The sequence below is a fragment of the Cyprinodon variegatus genome, unplaced genomic scaffold (assembly GCF_000732505.1).
Source record: "Cyprinodon variegatus isolate N-32 unplaced genomic scaffold, C_variegatus-1.0 Scaffold17, whole genome shotgun sequence".
Lineage (NCBI taxonomy): Eukaryota > Metazoa > Chordata > Actinopteri > Cyprinodontiformes > Cyprinodontidae > Cyprinodon > Cyprinodon variegatus.
In genome coordinates this window covers 818,823-839,599 of record NW_015150470.1, presented here as the reverse complement: position 1 = coordinate 839,599, position 20,777 = coordinate 818,823, and the positions used below count along the sequence as shown (strand labels likewise).

The 20,777-nt window shown below is 36.9% G+C and overlaps 1 protein-coding gene across 1 annotated transcript in view; it reads left to right on the top strand.

Moving 5' to 3' along the window:
• The window catches only part of LOC107092351 (sodium/potassium-transporting ATPase subunit alpha-2-like), an 88,946-nt gene that overhangs the window by 24,128 nt on the left and 44,041 nt on the right, over positions 1–20,777 (top strand). Inside the window, exons 9-11 of the mRNA XM_015386792.1 lie at positions 4,409–4,607; positions 7,960–8,069; positions 17,646–17,780. Coding sequence (XP_015242278.1) covers positions 4,409–4,607; positions 7,960–8,069; positions 17,646–17,780 — 444 coding nt within the window. The remainder of the gene's footprint in view (positions 1–4,408; positions 4,608–7,959; positions 8,070–17,645; positions 17,781–20,777) is intronic.

The window sequence follows — 20,777 nt, the reverse complement described above, 5'->3', positions numbered from 1 at the left end:
CATATTCAAAAGGATATATCAACATATATATAGTTGTGTAGTAGAATGTCAGCTTTTTTCACAACAAATTCTGACTTATGAACTCAGTTCATGCAGTACTAAAAAAAAATCTTTGGTCTGGTTCTGTGTAATTATCCCCCCTAGAAAAGAAAAAGTACAAATAAATTATCAAAGCTCTTAAATTGACATGACATTTATACCAATGAGTGTATTTAAACTGTTCCCTGGATATCAGTGTTATATATTTTTAACTATATCATCTTTAACTATATAATGTTTATATTAAATTTACCTATATTTATAATTATAGAATATGTATTTTGGGACAAATTATTGCTGCTTTGCAAAAGCCTTATTGTAATTGTTATTTACTTTAGGTATTTAGATATTTATGAAAAGCTCCCAAGAGACCTGAAGCAAGAAAGAAGAAATAAGTCATGAAAGTTGAACTTTATGCTGGATAGAATGTGAGGTTTGATTTATTTTTGTCAACTCAAGCGAATAGTTTTTGGTTACACACAGTATGATTAGCATTTAAAGCTGTTTGTCAGATTACTTTGCTATTCGGAGCAAAGCAATTCAAACCACACTGAATGTAGCCTGGTGACTCATTCTCTCTCTCTCTCTCTCTCTCTCTCTGTCAGCGCAGTCAGTTGATGTCTAAAAAAAGACATAATGGCTGTCTGAAAAATAACTTCCTTTTCTGAGTAATAGTAATTGTTTGAATGTGATAAACAATACAGAAACAGTTAATGGAAGGAAAAATGTTTTCGATTTGCAGATCCTGATCTGTCCAATGTTTTCTGAATCCCTTGCCCCACATGACGGCAACACTTGCGTTCAACCTAAAAAAGCAATATTGCTTCAATATAGGCTGATATGTTTCAATCCGTAAAGGGAAAGTAGAAGTATTTCGCACTTACTTTGTCCCTTGCCTACATGTTAACATATTTCTATGCATATAAATACACACATTTATTTATATGCATAAATATTTTCATGCTGTTGTGTTTATAAAGATTAGAGGCCTGGTAGCGAGCTGGAAAAAGCTCCCTAGTCTCTTCAGACAGCGGAAATAAGTGTTTAGTGTCACCTTAAGTCAGAGGGAATTATACAATATATGGTGTGTTTGGCTGTAATTATCAAATATGTCAGATACATTTGATGGAAAAATTTTATTCAAAATACAGTTATCCTCTTATATAACTCAAAATAGTTTCAGTTTGAAAAACATTCTCAGCTAAAGTAAACTGTATAGGCAGATAATGTAGGTGTATTTTATATTTACTGGGACTATTTGTGATTTTAAAGGTTAAACATTTCCGTATCAAAATGTTTAAACAATGCTGAAAATAAACAGAGAAAGATATTCTCCTGCTTCGTGAAGCTAGCACTTTTGTTTAACCTTCATAAACTCGTATGAACAGAGTTTCAGCTTTGCTTGCTTAGGTCTCCTCCAAGGAGACAGCTCAGTCTGACAGGGAATTTAAGCAGCCATTAGAATCAGCCGTCTAAGTTAACAACACTGAAAAAGGTCAAAGGCAGTTAAAATGACAGGCAATACCCAGCTTCATTACATGGACGCAATGATTACATTTATAAATGGTGATAATGCAGTTTTACTAACAGTGTACTCAAAAATAGGCAGTAATTACAAAAACAAACAAAATTGCAGTGCAAAGCATAGTGGTGCATGCCTCACAGGAAAGACATGGTGCAAAAAGGCATTGATATAAAAAAAGTTCATGTGATGCAAAGTGCAGCAAAAAACATTTGAATTGAGTTCTATTTTGAAGATTCACCATGTAGTGCAAGTATGATGTTATCAGCGTGATGCAGTCTTGATTTGTCACTTGATTTAGAGTTTTTTTTAACAGTAATGGTAAGAGTCTGATGGCAGCAGGGAAAAGCTGTTACAGAACCTGCTGGTCCTGCATCGAATGCTGCAGCAGGGAGAATATTCCATGGTGGGGGTATGAGGGGTCGCTGATGATGTCAAGAACTTGGGCCACACAGCGCTGGGATAAAATGTCTTATGAAGGGAAGAGGAGCCCCAATGATCATCTCTGCTATTCTCACCACTCTTCTTCCAGTCTGAGGAGCTGCAGCCTCCACACCACACAGTGAGACAGCTGGTCAGAACGCTCTCTATGGTGCTTCTGTAGAAGGTCATGAGGATGGGTGGGGGGAGGAAGTAACAGAGCTTTTGTGCCCCTTTGACGAGTGGGGTGGTGTTCATAGTCCAGGTGAGGTTCGGTGATGTGCATCGCCAGGAATTTGGTGTTGCTGGCCACCTCTAAGCTGAGCTGTTGTTGAGCACTGGTGCGTAGTAAGGCCGATTTATCCTGAAGTCGAAGACGATCCCCTTCGTCTTCTCCACGTTCAGAATCAGGCTGTTATTTCTGCACCATTCCACCAGCTCCTGGTGTAGTCCTGGTTGTTGTCTTTTCTGATGAGGCCAAACACCGTGGTGTCGTCTGCAAACTTCCCAATGTGATTAGCGGTGAACCTGGGGTTGCAGTCTTGTGTCATCAGAGTGAAAAACAGGGGGCTCAGGAAGCAGTCCTGAGGGGAGCTTGTACTCAGTCTGATGACATCAGAGGTGTTCTGTCCAACCATGACTGACTGAGGTCTGTTTTAGCTGTGAAGTCTAGCAGCCAATTGCAAAGGGGTGTGCTGAAGCACAGATGCTCCAGTTTTCCTATCAGATGCTGTGGGATGATGGTGTTGAAAGCTGTCCAGGAACAGCATCCGCACGTCGGTGTTCTCCTTCTCCAGGTGTGCCAGGCTCAGCTGAAGAGCAGAGGAGATGGCGTCCTCAGTGGAGCGGTTTCGTCGGTAGGCAAACTGGAATGGGTCAAATGGTGGTGGGGAGACTCGAGACGACGTTTACTTTAATCAGCCTTTCGTAGCTAACTAAAAGTGTCATAACAAAAAATCATTCAAGTCAAACATGTTCCAGTTATAAACTCTTGACTAAACCAGCGTGTCCCAACTAAACTGAGCTAATATGTAACACAAAGAATAAGGAAAAAGAGGGATGCGATGATATTACAGTAGAGCATGGATTTAATGTTTCAGAACCAATGTTTCATTTAAAGAGCTTGGGATGATGTCAAATGAGCTTTTAACTAATTTAGAGGAAAGCATCAAAACAATTCACTAAGGAGGTCAATTAAACTTCCAAGCATGCACTGGGAGAACATGCAACCTCTATGCAGCCACCTTGGTGAAATACTTTTTTATGAAAGGTCTGACTAAATCAGAAATCCATAACTTTTAGGATAATTGATTTATAACATTTGGTCATTGCCCCAGAGAAATTCTTTAAGACAAGGACAACCTAACTTCTTCCGCTAGGTTGGCTCATTAAATTATGTAGCAGCTGCTTTGTCTCCAAGCATGGTTGGGGGTAGGATATCATTTCCCTGTGGAAGTGTCTTGTAGAGTCTGCAGCTCTTGGGAATTGGTGCAACATAAATTAAACTCTTTCTCGTTGATGTAATATAAAATAGCGTGGACATGGATCCTGTACAAAATTAATATTAATGCTTATGGCATAACATGACCAATGACATGGGATTAAGTAATACATCTAATCATTATCAAAATGGTCCTCGAATGGTATATTTATTTGACACTTGGAATTGGATTAAGTTATTTCAAACTTTTAATTTTTAATTGTCCATTTTCCAATTTGCACTTTAATTTTATCTATTCTTACAGTAAAATTTACTTTTGAAGATGTCACTTCAACAGTCCAACTTTTAAAACTTGGTTCATTAGTGTACTTGAGAGGCACAACAAAAGAGTACTAGGCTGTCATAACTGTGTTTATCAAAAACGTAGGCTTTTCTTATAGCAAATGAAGATATATCCTGAAACTCTTACTAAAACAAATTTCCAATAAAATATTTAAGCTTTTTAAACACTTGGTAGCATCGCTGTCTTTTGACACTATGGGATAGTCATGTAATACTGATGGGGACTGAAGTTTGAAATGCCATCAGAGGACATTTTCTGGTGACAGGAAATAAATTAAATTCAGGTGACTGGTTTTCTTTTGCTTCATTTCCTTCAAACAAACCAAGTGTGAATTTTAATGTGTATCAATTATATTTGGTTGAATGTTGCCATTTGCTTGAGTTTAATTGTGTTGAAGGATCTCTTGGTACTTAAAGAGAGTGTTTCTTCACAGTATATTTCTCTCTATGTGACTGTGAATTGGCTGTTAACCAATAAACCAAACACACACACACACACACCTCGCTCCCATCAAGCACCTGCACCATGCATGGTTTCACATGCACAAGCGCTTGAATGCACCACTGCGTTTGTATCCTCTCTCTCCGGTCGTCGACTAACAATCAACCATCCTCAAATCCCCTCTTCCTCCTCTTCTTCCCAGGTGTGCCTGACTCTTACTGCCAAACGAATGGCCAAGAAGAACTGCCTGGTGAAGAACCTGGAGGCCGTGGAGACTCTCGGCTCCACCTCCACCATCTGCTCCGACAAGACGGGCACACTGACCCAGAACCGCATGACCGTGGCCCACATGTGGTTTGACAATCAGATCCACGAGGCAGACACTACTGAGGACCAAAGTGGTAAGACAGAGATGAGGTGAAATTGTAGATTAGGAAGTGATGAAAACAAATCTGCTTAGAGAGATGAAATGATTCAACAGAGAAATAAGCATTTCCATTTTTTTATAAGTCTTCCACATTTATAAAGAACATCAATCAACAAATTAGTCCATAAATTAGGTTTTATGAGATAAAATAGAATGACAGGAGGTTACATGTATTAAAAATGTTTAACAGTACTTCAATAATTGATAAAAATGTCTCTGTTGGAAATAGTAACTTCAAATTCTCTGCTTTATGTGGAAACAATCTCATGTCTTTCTCAGATTGGATTTTAAAGGTCCTTCCAGTCTCTTCTATGTACTATGGATGCTTAAAGAAGAAAAATTAAATAAATAAATATATTGTGAAATAGATGTGAACATACCATGAAATACATACATGTACCAATTCACATCACATTAAAGTATACAAATGTATAATCTATTTATGTATTACATCAATGGATAATTATGTTTTCCATTAAATTATGAAATGGGCAATTAAATAATGAAGTGTGCCATTAAATAATTAAAAATACCTTTTATATGGTGATATTCAATTTTAACCGTTTTAAATTTACAGTTAATTATTCAGTTGTGTGTTTATTTATTTCATGCCTTCAACACAGCAGGTGCATCTTAAAATTATTCATCCTGTCAGTTTTGAACCCTTTAAACTCAGTGGGCAGAATTAGTATGGCTTCTTTAGAGACGATGATGTCTGATTAGCTGCTTCATTCAAGAGAAAGACAAGATAACTTCTTTCAAGTTTGCTAAGACTTTAAAATCAACATTTTCACTGGAAAGTGTGGAACTCTAATGAATAACTTTTTGCAGTTTATCACCTACATTTCTGGGTTAGGTACTTCAGTCATCATATTCTTATTCAAGTACCCAGCCACTGCAAAAATGATGTTAATGTGTAAAAAAGTCTTAAAATAAGTGAATTTACTCTTGACTTGATAATTAAGATGATCTACCAACTGAATGAGTATGTTTAGGTTTGAAATAAGATAATCAGATATTAGTAAGTAAGTAATGTTTATTTATATAGCACCTTTAACAGACATAGAGGTCACAAAGTGCCTTAAATAATTACAATACAAATAAAAATACATTCACATTTAAAGTAAAAAAAGACATGGTCATTAAACAACCCTTATTCTGCTAGAATTAAAATGTTATCTTAAACAAAAAGGTTTTCACTCTGAAAAACATCAACAGAATCAAGTAAGTGCAAGGAAAGCGAAAATCGTTCAAGAGCGCCTGAAAGGAGCAATGTCCCCTCGTCGTGTAAGGAGTATGAGGGACCATGAGCAGATTCTGGTCCTGAGACCTATTATGCTCTTGAAATAAGAGACTCCAGTTTTTTATTCTTATTTTAAATGTAAATTGTCTTATGCAGTTGTCAAAGTGTCTCACTTACCTGCTCAGTTCAAGAAAAAATGCAGTTTAAGAAAATTGACTTACTAAGATTACATTTTTTGATCAGACAGCTAGTTGCTGTGGTCGGTCAGTGAGGTGAACGCTGATCCTGTCTAAAATCTGTGGCAGTTTTATCCACGCTTAAACCACAGTGAGCTCTCTTTAATCAGCTCTTTATATATTTTATAGTACATTTTTAATTACATAATATAATAATTTAGTAAATTCTGTCCAAGCTCTGATCTTTCCTTCTTACCACACATTTTTGTTTTTGACCAATTCCAGTGATTAACTAGGCCATTCTATCAGCTTTATTTCATATAATAAAAACCACATATAATAGCCACATACACATTGCCTGTGTTTTAGACTGAATATCTTGTTAAAACCTTCACCCTGTGCTACATTTGAATTCTTAAAAAAATAAAATAAATAAAAACAAAATATATATATATATATATATATTTTTTTTTTGTTGTTCCAGTTTGGCCACTGCAATAAATATTAAAACTGGACCAAACTGTAGCTCTTTTTTTATTTTATTTAAACTATTGACAAGCTGTAACATGCTTTTTCTTTAGCAGTGGAGTTTGGACAGCTGATGTACTGTTGGTGTTTATTACATGACTTACATTTTCATTCAAAAAATAAATTTTTGCTGCTTCCTATTCTTTCAATAGATCTCCTAATTAGCCGTTCGAAAGGCTTTTTGTTTCTTTTAACCTCAGTGCAAAGTGGTGCAAAGGTCACCTTTGCAAAGCTCGTCATTCTCAAAGGCCATCAGTTACAGTAGGTTATTATACTAGTCAGACAACCCAATTACATATACTGACATATTGTACCAGTATTTTCATGCCTTTTTGTGCTTTTTTTGTGTTATTCATGTATTCGTTTTTCAAAACCATGTAGACTGTTCCCAATATCAGCTGTAAATTTCACTTTAGTAGGCCTTTAAGAAATGTACTCATCGAGAAAAAAAAAAAAAAGGAGTCATCATTTTTTTCTTTTTTTTTTTTTTCCTCTTCTGTGAATTAAGCAAGCTGCATTTCTAGAGAGGGTGAGAGAATGCAGAATGGGGGTGGGGGTGGGGGGTTAGGTCCACCTGCTCAAATTCATTTGTCCAACATTCCCACTGCCAGAAAACATGGCCGTTTACACTGCTGCTTGCATTAATTTAGAAGACGTGTGCCGTGGGTGGCCCTATCCACAGTTCTTCCCCTGCATCTCTGTTGCCACAGAGCCAATCAGATGTCGGCCTCCTGGCCCTGAAGCATATATCAGGCCAATTTTTTCTTCAACAACCCTCAAGCAACAACCAAAAGGTTGGGCTGAAAAGGAGCGTTTGTTCCATGCATAATAATTAGCCCTGACTACCCTGCCATCCTATATTAAGGAGCCAGCGGTTCTAAGAGGAGATCAACCAAAGTTGGATTTTTTTTTTTTTTTTTGGAACTACTGCATGTTTTTATAAGGCCTCTTCTTCTTCACAGTTGTCACTCTCAAAAACTCCAGCTACTGTATCCACTTTCTGTCTGTCTACACAGTAACAGTGACAGTGAGTACTCTCACAAGCAGGCAAATATGAAAAATGAATGCAGCAGACTGCAGGTCATTTTTTAATTCAATTGGGTGGATAGCGCTCAAATTTTCATACAACAAATTCCCTATCAGCTCTTATTTTGGAGGCATTCCAGGTAAAAAATGGATCTAATTTTCCAGACTGGGGGACTGAAAACTCTTTTCCGTCAGGGAAAAACAATTTTCTTAACTGAAGTGACCCCGACTTATGTTATTTAGCTGCAATATCTAGTGCTACTCTGTGAACCTAGAGATGATTCTGTTGAATAAATACTGGATGAGCCATGTTTAAAGAAAGCCTAACACAGCTCCCTCACCACTGCTCCCAGGTTTTGGTTTTGACAAGACCTCTGGTACTTGGGCCTCTCTGTCTCGCGTGGCTGGTCTGTGCAACAGAGCCGTGTTCAAACTCGGACAGGAGGAGCTCCCCATCATGATGGTATGAACATTCATCGCCTTCACCTACACCCTCACAGACACACACGCATACACACACATGCTACAACAGAAGTTTTCCAAATGCTCCACATCAAACTGCAGGCTCATGAATTATCTCAACTCTCTACAGCAGTGGCGTGCAACCCATTTTGTTTAATGCAAGGCCATCATGAGCTATTTCTTTTAGATATGGATCAACTAATGCATGCACATAATTCATGAGACATGATTTTTCCTACTGCTTTGCCAGTAGGGTGAAGTTAACAACATAAGGGGAACATCAGGTGAGCTGTCGCTCAAGAAGAGCCTTGTTAAAATAAAAATTTGATCCATAAAAGTGAAAGAAGTGGTGGATAAATATGCAGCTTGAACTTGAAGATGTGTGCAGATTCTTTTTAAATGATTAAACTTCATATTTTGATCATTATCTAGAGTGGAGCCAAAGACCATTCATGCTAAATTAATTTTCTTCCTTCTCCTCCAATTTGGAAATTATATCATCAGTAGAGGAGGGTAATGTCACAACAATACCAATTTTAGCATTTACAGCATTTTTAAAATGAAACAAGGTCAAGAAGGTGAATATAACATGACATGCCATTAATTATACATATTGTTTGCATGTGTAACATTATGATTTCAATCTAGATTACCTGAAATAATTCATTTATTCATAAACTTAGACTTGGACATACATTCTAATTTACTGCATATAATTAATTTTTATTAAGTAGTTACTTAAAAAAATTTCATCATTACTTCTATACAGTAAATATCTTGCCATGGGTTTCTGTCATCTTTCCCTTTGTTGTGAGATTCTCCTTGTTATCGTGTTCTTTCTGTTTTCTGATTATGGATTCATGGCGCTCAGATGGATAGCTATAGGTTCCAGATGTGAAGATTAATTCAACCAAGTTTTTACTTCCACATAATGTTACCATGAAGTCTCATCTCTGCCCATAATGTGCCACTACTTGTCCAGGGTTTGTTTTAGATAGAGCTACACAGGTATTAGATCTTCACCACACTGCAAAAGACACTGATTTGATACACAACTTGTCATACAATATAAACGAATCATGGCCTCCAAGCTTTCAATAACTATTCCCTTTACAAATATTATTTTAGCTTTTCAAATTACCTACAATTTATTAAAGGAAAAACTCCAACCAGTCACCTTGGCAACATCAAATAACGCCACTTCCCCCATAAACTTGATATCCCTTGCAGCAAGGACTGTCATCAAGTTTTTAGTAATAACTGGCAATGAGTCTGTTACATCACTTGGAGGAAAATGACACAGTTTTTTCCCCCCATATAAATATTTGAATTCTGCCATTATGGAGGGCTTTGAAATTTTTAAAGCGTAAAGATTTTAATTTTGGAACTAGACTGGGTTGTAAATAAATAAAACTTTCCTCTTTTTTGTCGTTCAGATGTTAACACACTAGATCATCGCCATGCTCTGTAATCCGACTATGCTTACCTAAAGGCACAAACTAGTGGACAAAATAGCTTTTCAGGATTTTCTGTAAGGCTCGCAGCAGTAAGGAAGAGAGACTATTAAACTTGTATCACATTTTTTGTCTGTAGGTATTATCTTCTTTTTCTAAAATAGTGTTTTTATTTATTTTTTTATTTTGCAATATGTAATAGAACTGGAGGCTAAATAATCAGTTCAGTTACCAGAATGTTTTCCCAAAGCTGGGGGATCATCTGCTGTAGATGTTTTTGGTGACAAATGAGGTAGACCTTTATATTCTTTTAAGTCACCTGTGGGGTTTACTTTGATTCATGGAGTCATTTTTCCAAATCCCTTTTTCTGTTAAAACTCTTAAATCTAACCTCTTAACTCAGAAGCATCGGAGCCAGTGAGGCTTCTGATGCTTCAGGGCACACTCACATTCCCGGTCCGGTCCAAAGGATTTCAAAGCTAATAAAGTCCATACCTTCTCTTAGTCCTCTTTGCTTTCATGCAGATATTTTTAGACAGGGTATAGATATGGCTTAACTGCTTTCATAGACTGGGATATTAATCAAAATTTAGGTCAATTTCATAGGGTTTCTTTGCTATTTTGCACTTCAAAAATGCAGTTTTGCGCCTGCTCTTTACCATTCCACGTAGCCGAAGGAGACAACTTTTTTTCGGATTAGAGCTCTGAATTTGTTTTTCAGTCTTGTTTTTCTCCTAAATAAATGATAGGCTCTTATGTCACATCATCTATTCATGCTGTTTTTACCCTGACCTAGCAGGAATTCACACTGTAGGGTCTGGATAAACTGTACTAAGTCCTACAGTTACAACTATTCCTGGAGTTCTAGGGTCAGTTTCTAAAAATAATTAAACTTTATTAATCTCACACTGGAGAAATCCACCTCTGCATCTGACCCATCCCCTTGGAGAGCAGTGGGGTGCCATTGTGCAGCACCCTGGGAGCAGTGTGAGGTTAAGGGCCTTCCTTAGGGAGTCAGAGTGGCAGTCTGTGGTAGTGGGGCTTGAAATCAGAACCTCTGTCACCAAAGCGTAATGCTCTAACCATTAGGCCACCATCGCCCCTAAGAGAGTTCTGGATTGGGTTCACACTGATGTCATCTGCTCTAAAAATTGGAGCCATGGAAACTTAAAAGGATTCCAAATGCTTTGTGAAAAAGCAGCCTCAGACTTTTTCTTAGGTTGTTTCGGGACTGTCTGGATGAGTGATTCTGGAAAATGTCTCTCTTTCTTTAACATCTACTTCTGAATGTTCTATGTGAAGATTTTATTTCATTATTTTGTTCAGACAAAATGAAAACTATAATTTGAAAACTGCCAGTTGTAGTTATTTAGGTTATCTTTTCCTGATAATTTAATGTGTTTGCTAATAAATCTGGGTGTGACAATAAAGCAAAACACTCCAAAACTTGTTTTTATTTCTAAACACAAAACTTTTTAAATATACATAGGCTTTATTTTTGTATTTCATAGAAGATCTGCTGGAGGTGCAAAAAAAAAAAAAAAACATCAGACAAATGTCAAACATTGAGCATTATTTTTTTGGACTCAGTGCCAGAGCCAATTTTTCACATTTTGGTTCACTTTAACCTGTGAGCCTCAGATCTAGGTCACAATCACACTTTCAATGCTCAATTTAATAAATATGTGATCTTACTTTGATATATTTATATATTTCTGGATTTATTTCTGATTGTTTAAAAACATGTTAGTCTGACAAGTCCTTTGGACCTTTTTTGGATAAAACAAGGTTTGTCCAATCACTGTTCAATAAGGGACTTGTCACTTTTGGGTGGAGGATTTTGAGGACCCATACAGTATGCAGAGATCTGGAGGCTGAGGGGAATCTTGTAGATTTCATCACAGAACTGAGACAAAAAACAAAATACAAGAACCAAAAGACCAGAAAACGTCAGGGAAAACTCATGTGGGAAGCCAAAGATGAGGAAGCAACTAAACAACAACAAGGACCCAGCATTGAGTGACTACAGAGGTGGAGTATACAAGGGGAACAGAACAAAGGATGGACTAATGAGCTGAATATGGAGCAAGTGTGAGTGGAACTAACTAGAAGGAAGCCAAGGGGAAAGAAAACAAGCGCAAGGGGGAAACAGAGAGTAACTAAAGATTGCTAGAATATAATGGAAAATAAGTCAAAAATCAACAAAAGAGAATAACTGAAAATTGAAAAAGAAAATATGAGTCCCCAAAGAGGAGAACCATAACAGGACTAGTACTGCCATGTCCTATGTGACAAATGATCTGTACAAGTGTATTAACAGATTTTGAAATTAGTTAACAGGTTGTATATGTCAATAACTGTGCTATGTGTAAACATAGCCAGGTTCTGTTTAGTTTTTATAAATGTCATGGCAAACAAGATATATGTACAGTAGCTCCATTTAAGCATGGTTGATAAACACCAACTTGTGTTTTTATAAAACAGGAAACAACTGAAAAATTAGTATTGTACCTTATTTAAAACAAATAAAAGATGTGCAGTATCTGTCTGTTTAGTTATTTTTACTTTTTTCCTCTGATGTTCATCCAATCTTTCAGTTTTGCTAAAGGAAATGAACAGTGTTCTGTAAATAAGCATACTTGCATTGTATTTCAATACAGCAATCAAAAGATTCACAGTTCTCTTCTGTTGACTTAGTCTAATTTTCAGCTCAAATTCACACTTGTTGGCATTCCTATAAATACACTCACACTGAATAATCTTGATAAATATGACATCAGTTTTAGCACACTTCTTTAATAGGTGCAGAAATATGTTATGGATTGTTATTCTGTTAAAAGATCAAATAATTAGTCATTTTTCTTTTTTTCAGAAAGAACTCACCAACTTTTACTAACAATCTCCTAGTATTTTATGCTCTTTATTAAAGACTGCAAAGGCTTGATAGCAGTCTGATCCACAGCCATACATAACAGTTGGCAGGAGGTACTTTGTCACACATCCATCCCTTTTTTTCATGCCAGACTCATGCGGAGTGTTTGTTGCAAAAAAGCTCAGTCATAACCACACGGTTCCAGTTAACAAACTCCACACATTTAGTTTGTGGATGGTTGGAGACAAAAGGTTTTTCACTTGAAAACCTTCCCAAACTACTGGATGGTGTCTTGTGGTTCTAATGGAGCTTTGATAACCCCCCTGATGTTAATCTATGCTGCAGTTCTTTTAGACTCAGTGTCAGCTGTTTTTTACCTCACTAAAAAACCCGCTCTCTCTGTGTGTTGTAGCAACATTAACTTTCTCCTTGTTTATTCAAGGGAGCTACCATCCTACAGCTTTTAAATGCAGGCCTTCCTCAAAACACATGAATTGAATGGAATTGAATTCCCTCATCAGCGTGTTATTCAGCTCCACAGAGGGCTGGTAATGAGGCATTCATTTGATTCAGGTGTGTTGAAGAAGGGATTCATCTAAAACTTAGTGGATCATAGCTTCCACAGAGTGGATCATGACAACCCACATTTGTTTTAACTGTTATTTTATTGATATGGTTGAGTTTAGGTAAGTAGTCGTTTCTTTGTAGCCATGTCCTGACTTATGAAGATTTAAAAAAATCGGCTTCCCTTGAATGTGTTTGATCTTTTGCATATTTTAGAAAACGGATAAAAAAAAAAGATTAATTTGACATATACTATACTTATTCTTTATATCTAGAATTCAACACGTCATGGATTACTGATAAGAAGTTCCTACCTTCCAGTTAGCTGTGAAAAATAGACAGATTTTTTTGTGAAAACACTTTGATAATGTTGAAATTTACAAGGGATGTAAGAATGCAGTGCTTTACCTGAAATTTCCTTCAACAAATAATATGGCTACTGTAATTTAAAGGTAGAATTTCTTCTACTTAATTGAAGCAACACGGTTTACCTTTTAGCCACTAGCGGTGCTAGACCTGTAACTTTGCAGCTTGGCACACCTGAAAGCAACTGACAACACTGCATTCTGGGGCTGTGTCTGAACATCCACCCTAACCCCTAAAATCCCTCAATCACTACATAGAGTGGGGACTACATAGTGCACTTAATAGTGAACTCAGTTAACTGACCATTTGGACAGATGATTCTTATCTTATTTTATTGTTTTATGTCTGTGTAACTTGTAAATATCTTATTACTAATTTATTGCACTTTATACTGTTTGTTGTACAGCACTTTGGGCAGATGTAGCTGTTTTTAAATGTGCTATAGAAATAAAGTTGACATTGAGATGATCATCTACCCTTCGCTCCCCTTAGTCACGTGACTACAGCTCCCCGCATGGTGTCTGCGCCATCTTTGTTCTCTCTCAGCCCCAAAGCAAATCCCATGATCCTTTGTAAGGAGAGCTCTTGAAAAGTATTCTGGAATATATCTGCTCGTTGAGTGACTATCAATGTACACTACTTTTTAATGTGCATTGTGGGAAATTTTGTGTCCACTACTTTTTCACGTACTAGACGATGGGTCACTCATATAAAATGCCGTAACCAGGATAAGGTGCTCTATATCGTAGTGAATTTGGACATAGCTTCAATCTGCCTCACATATTTTGGAATCTTATTGCAAACCCCTTTGGAACAACAGACTGTGAAGTCATGGAGTCACTTGTCTGATCAGGTGTCAGGTATCTGTTTGGTTGCCTAACAATAACTTTATACCACTTGCTACATTGATACATGCTTTATATTTGTCACAGTGAGGTTGAAGGTTTGACAGGACCGAAATGTAGACTGAAGCTGAGGGAGTTTTCTTTAAGTTTAATTAACCAAAAGTTCAACAGAAGCAAAAATCCAAAAATATAAATAAAAAAAAAATCAGAAAAATGCACAAAACCAAGAATACTCACAACAAGAGGGGGCAAAGAAATGATGACAAACCAGCCAAGAGTGACTGAACAGTCGGAGAATAAATGGGAGAGACAATCAAAGACCAGACTAATTAGCAGATTGGGAGCAGGTGTGAACAGAGGCAAGAAGGGAGCTAAGGAAAAGGAGACTGACACAAGAGGGCAAACAGGAAATATCCAAGAACTCAAATACAATCAAAAATACCTAGAACACAAGAATCAAAATAACACCAATTAAAACTCAAAATAAAACAAGAACAAAACCAAAACCATGACAATATTGACCTGAAAAATTATTTAATGTATCTCAAATTAAGCAAATTCTTAGACATCTGGGATGCAGAAGATGCTATAATTCACATTAAAGTCTATAAAGTCTGTTCTACACACACCTGGCCTACACCCTTAACCTTTTCTCAGTTATAAACACACACAGAGAACCTTCCAATACACTCAGAGAAAAGATCTCACCCGTACGGACACACAAAAACATGCACCGCTGGGTGGGTAAGTCAATATTATCCCAATGTTCTACCAGCCGCTTTCCTACAGCCTGTGCTTCATTGACCCGAAGGAATTCTCAATGTGGCTTGCAGTTATTGGATTACAACTTCTTCTGTGAGAGGACAAACGTCTCTGTTGAAGTCTGTCTGTCCCTCGTGGTGCCCGGCTTCCTCCAGGCAAAAAAAACTAACAGATGTGTCTCATGACAGCAGTCAAACTCAGCAGTAGAGGTACCGCCGCCATTACTAAAACAAGTCCCCATCTGCTCGTGTGAAGACAGATAAATGGAATTTCCCTTGATCTATTTATTCATTCATGAAAAGGCACAAACAAGGACAAATCTCGCGGAGCGCTTGTCCTTGTTTCACGGCTGTTCATGAATGAATAAATAGAAACAAAGAAATTTCTTGTCCCAGTCGAAGTCCCTGTTGTATTTATGGGCGTCAGGTCATCAGTTTAGCACTTATTTTCAAGGACTGCTGTTATCATCCCGGATTATTTGTTAGGGGAAATTATGTTTATTAATAATTTTTATCTATTGAATATTTTATATTTTTATAAAACGATAAATATTGCTAATATATAAATATTGCACATAAAAATGCAAACTTTGAAACCGCCCAAAAACAAAAGCAAAGTGGAGTCATTTAGAGTTTTAAAAAGAGATTTCTTGACATTTGTGTTTTACATGACTCCGTTTTAGCATAAAAACAGACATTTACAACAATTTTCTAAAAATGTAGGTCAGTTGTCATCCACAGAAGTATCTGTTATTTGTCAGTTACAATTTTATCAATTAATTAAAGACTGATCTTAACCTCTTTCCTTGGAAATACCACATCCTTTTATAATGAGGTATTCATAACAGCTGAAATCCGTAGCATTTATTAGGGAAAGTCTGCAAAGTCTGTCAATCATCCATATCTACACCCCTTAGGTAATTGCAACCCCAACTGCAAATCTTTCTTTGGTAGCTAGATCTGGAAAAGCATGGCTTATCTACAGGCTGTATTCTTTAGCTTGAATCCAGATATAGTTTGATTCCTGCCACAGATTCTCATTGGATCGGTCTAACATTTAGTTTTGCTGTTTTGCTCCAAGGTGGACCCCCACCACAGTCTCATCTGCTTAACCAGCCTGCCAATTGGAATGTCTTGGGTCTGCAGTTGTGCTATATGATATATATGTATATATTTTTGGAAAATGTGTGTTTCCAAATGCACCTAAAAAGCAAAAACAAAACAAAACTGAGGATTTCACAAAAGGGGTGGATTTATTCGGAAAATAACTTTAGATTCTTTTCACAGATTAGTTGATTTCTGAAGGTGAACTATTACTCTGGATCTTCTATAAGGGTATCAGAGAGAATGTAAATAAAAATGACTATTAAACTCATTGCACCGTTGATGTCCTGTCATGATCTTGGCACTGAATTCAGCTGGATTACTCATTTCATTCACCTGCCTAGCTCTGCACAGTTTCTCAACTCCGTTCTTCTTATCCACCTGCTCCAGCTTCTATTTAATCAGCCCTCTAACCACTCATCAGTGCCAAATTGTTCTTGAGCCAGTGGTGAGAGTGTTCCATTATTACCTTAGTGTTTCTGATTACCTTATCCGGACTTGTTCTAACTCTCAACCACTGAGCCTGCCTGTTCCCGTCTGGACTCCTGCTGGATTCTGCCTGTTTGCTGAACTTGGAGCTGTTACCTGAAACTGACGAGGTTTTCCCTTTGGAACTTCTTTGGACTTTTGATCTCCTGGTTCTGAATCCTGAGCACTGGCTTTGGCTTCGCACTCTGGATTATCCTGCCTTCCTTCAGGTCTGATCTCCTGCTGTTTTCTGTCCTCTGGGACTACAGCATCTGGGCGGTACCCACCGTGTGTTGTTTGACATCCAACCGGCTGGAATGAACCTCGTGCTCTGGGCATGGACTAAACTATAAAACAAAGGTTCCTGATTAGACGTCCTTGCTGATCCGCCTTTTTTTTTAGAAACACTTTTATATTATCTGACTGTCTGTCTGCCTTAAATACTGGGTCCCCTGTTCTGAGTCCTGACCATTTTTTTCTGTAGTTAGCAGTTTGGCTGTTGGCTCAGCATAAAATTATCCATAAATTCAAAGATACTTCAGGCTTTAGTGTGACACAGGTAAAATAGTACCCTTTTGAAGACATTGCATTTGGACCGCTGAGTCTAAAAAACAACTGATGAGGTTCTGATTCCTTCAGGTCACGACTCTTAATAACTTAGCTGTTTGTAATAATGATCCGATTCATTACTCAAGCAACATTTATCCATCATCTAAAGCTATTAAATCCAAGCCCATATCTAATTATTAAAAACGGAGTATTAGAAATGCTCCAGATATCCTCTAGTGTGCTTTTCTGTGAGACACAAGCTTTTTAAGTCAATTTATTATTTTCTTACTGAATAATGATGAATACAACTTGGTTCTGTATTTCTATTTCAAACATTCAGCTATAGCCTATCTTTAAAAACAAGCCTGTGGGCAAGTTATGAGCGCTGCTGTACATGTGGCTTCCTGCCTGAGTCATAAATGAGAAGCAAAATGGAAATGAGCTAAATTTTCAAAGGTGTCTCATTTAAATCATTAAATAAAACACTGTAAAAGTTTTCCTTCAGTGCTTTGCCATAAACACAAACCATAAGTCATTTTGTAGTATGCGGATATGAGTGACTGCACTAATGTGATCCTGTGTATGTTACCCCAGAGGGACACAGCGGGGGACGCGTCAGAGTCGGCCCTGTTGAAATGCATCGAGCTGTGTTCTGGGAGTGTTCGTGACTTGAGAGACAGAAACCCCAAAGTGGCTGAGATCCCCTTCAATTCCACCAACAAGTACCAGGTAAACATTTATGTCCGTCCAAGGATTTATTCTGGAACTACTCCTATTGAAGTTTGTAACTTTGTTCCAGTCCTGCTGTTTTTAGGATGGATTTTATTCAAATTGAATCTCAGGTCGATTTGCCCAAGGTTACAATCATTTATCATTTTGTCCATGAAAGAATATGTTTGAATTTTAGGCCATTAAGCTAGCCAAAACCACATTTTTAGACTGAGAATTGAAATATCATTAGCTGAATTGAAACAAAACTGAAGAAGAAAAAGAAATAGTTTTGGACCAAAGGCACACAGATTCAGCTAATGCAGCAAGAATCATAATCTTACAAATAAATGTGTTAAACTTTGGTAGAATTAACAACGGCAACAATGTCTTCACAATTCTCCCTAACAAAAAATCTATCAAAAAGCTACAGCTGATCCAGAATCCTGCTGCCCACATCCTCACTACAACTAATAAAGTTGACCACAGCTAACATGCTTATTCTGGCTCCTCATATCTCAGAGAATAGAACCTAAAATAGTTCTGTTATTCTGTCGATCACTAAATGGCTTAGCAACAAAACACATTGCAGACTTGTTGTCAGTGGTTCAACCATCCAGACCTCTCAAGTGTTTATGTTGCAATTTACATTGGATATGAAGAACCAGAGCCAATCATGGAGATGCAGCTTTTAGCTCTTATGCTCCACTAAGCTGGAACAAAGTTCTGAAACCCTCAATTGCTCTAAATCGAAAAGAAAAATGTCTTTATTTAGAGCCACCTTTATGGTAAATACTGTATACTATCTAAACTTTCTTAACTGTTTAAGTTTATGGTCCAACTTTTTTAAAATTTTACTTCCAAGGAGATTATATTTTTAGTGTTTTAAGTTTGTGTTTGTCTCTCAGTCAAAATAATAAAATGAAAAACAATGAATGGATTTTAATGATTTTTTTTTTTTTTTTTACTAAAAGGTGCACCTCACTCTAAGTAACAATCCTTTAAAGCTGTGGTCATCCGGATCATGATCCGGATGCAGGAATTTTATTAAAGGATTCTTTAACATTATTTTGCGGAACAAGCAGTTTCCCGCTTAACCAGAGGGTGACAGCAGTGACTACTGACAACTTCAGCATCTGAATAAAAAAATCCAGAGGTATTATAATGAAGATAAAGAACGAAAAAAAAAACACAGGAAAAGGGAGCCATGCCTCACTCAAAGTCTTGAACTTCTGATCAAAGCAGACAGCAGAGTGTGGAAGGAGAGAGCAGAACAGACACCAAAGGCTGCAGGCACAGGCTGCGACTTACATATATGAACTTATAAAAGGATTCTAAAGAATTTTTTTTCAGAGGTGAGCCTTATGCCAAGGAATAATTCATTAAAATTTGATAATGATCCAGATCATGTGTGAGTTTTAGCTACAGTACAGGTGTAAGTCATAAAATGGGGCAGAATGTGCTTCTTGGCACTGCGCTCTCTGAGGGCTTTTCTAATTTATTAATAATTTTGTGATTCTTTTTTAAATTATCTGGCAATGTTCCTTTACCTCTTTATTATACTGTTGCATACATTACTTTGTCTTGCTATTGAATTGAGTTATATAAATAACAAGCCTTGCTTTTGTTAACACTTTTCTTTACACTAATATACACATTATAACTTTTTAATACTATTTTTTATATTTTTGTTCTTTTTTGTTTACACAGAAGAAAAAATGGATTCTTCTTATATAGAAATTTCTTCTATAGTTTTTATTAGTTCCAGGGAAGTTAAACATACGTTTATATTCCTATTAAAGGAAAGTAGCCTGAAGATGTCATGTTCAAAAATTTAACACATTAGATAAAATGTGCTGCAGGTAAAGAATAAAGCTTGTGTGCAAACACACACGGTAAGATACACACAGAAAAGCTGTCCAAAAATAGAAGAGCATGGCAACTGCAGAGATTTACTGAAATCCTGCGGACAGAATTTTCTCAGTTGGTTGTTTTTACTGACATTTTATCAGGGTTGTTTTACGACTAAAATAATTCAAATTTCTATTATTGCTTATTTGCCCTGTCAGGAGCCCACAGCAATCCTTATACGTGGAAGACAGCCTCACTAATGTCCCTCCTGGTCAGATTTTAGGGCAAAAACGAACTAAGCGACTGTTTCGGGTCCTGGGGCAGAAACTGGTCTGCAGAACAATTAATAGGTGTTCTTTTTTCCATGCATAATTATTTCTCGAGCCAGAATGACAGACAGAAGAAAAAGGACCAATGTAAACTTCTAAGAGGCAATCTTATCTTTGGAAAACAGTTAGATGGCGATGAGAGTGCACCAGCTTCAGAGATTGAAAAGCTTCCAGACATCCTAAAGCTCAAATGACCTCATTTAGTCTCTTGCCTCTCTCAAAATGAGATCAGAGTTCCCCCCAAATCTCTGGGTAGCTCTGTGGTCTGCTCTCTCCCTCTGATGCTGAAACTGCAGAGCAGGGCTTTTACAAGCTCAAATTAATACAGAACTACCTGGGATCTTTCATGAAGGATGATCGATTGGACTTACTGTGAATCAACAACATCATCGTCTGTCGGATCATTGACAGTGATGTCATCAACGACTTTGCAAACAGTAAAGCTGGGAAGCACAGGTTTCAAGGAGTGAGTGGCTATAAGGAAAAACTGCAATAAAAAGGTTGTTTGGGTTAAGATTTATAAGGAGCTTTATAAGGAGCTTTAGCACATACTTGCATACATCTACATAGTTTTAGTGTTAATTATTAGACTTTAAATTCTATCTAATTTTTTTTATCTGCAGGTAACTTTTTATTTCCATTATTTAAGAGCAGGCTTTATATTTTACCGTTTATTTGATTTAATTATGTCTGTTTTGTGCAGTTTCATTCATATTTATCTCTTATAAAAGCTTTTTAGTTTGGTTGTTGTTGTTGTTCTTGCACTGCAAATTATTTTTTGCGCATTATTTTTGAAGTTGTAACAAAAAAGTATAAACAGTATGACACTTTACACTCA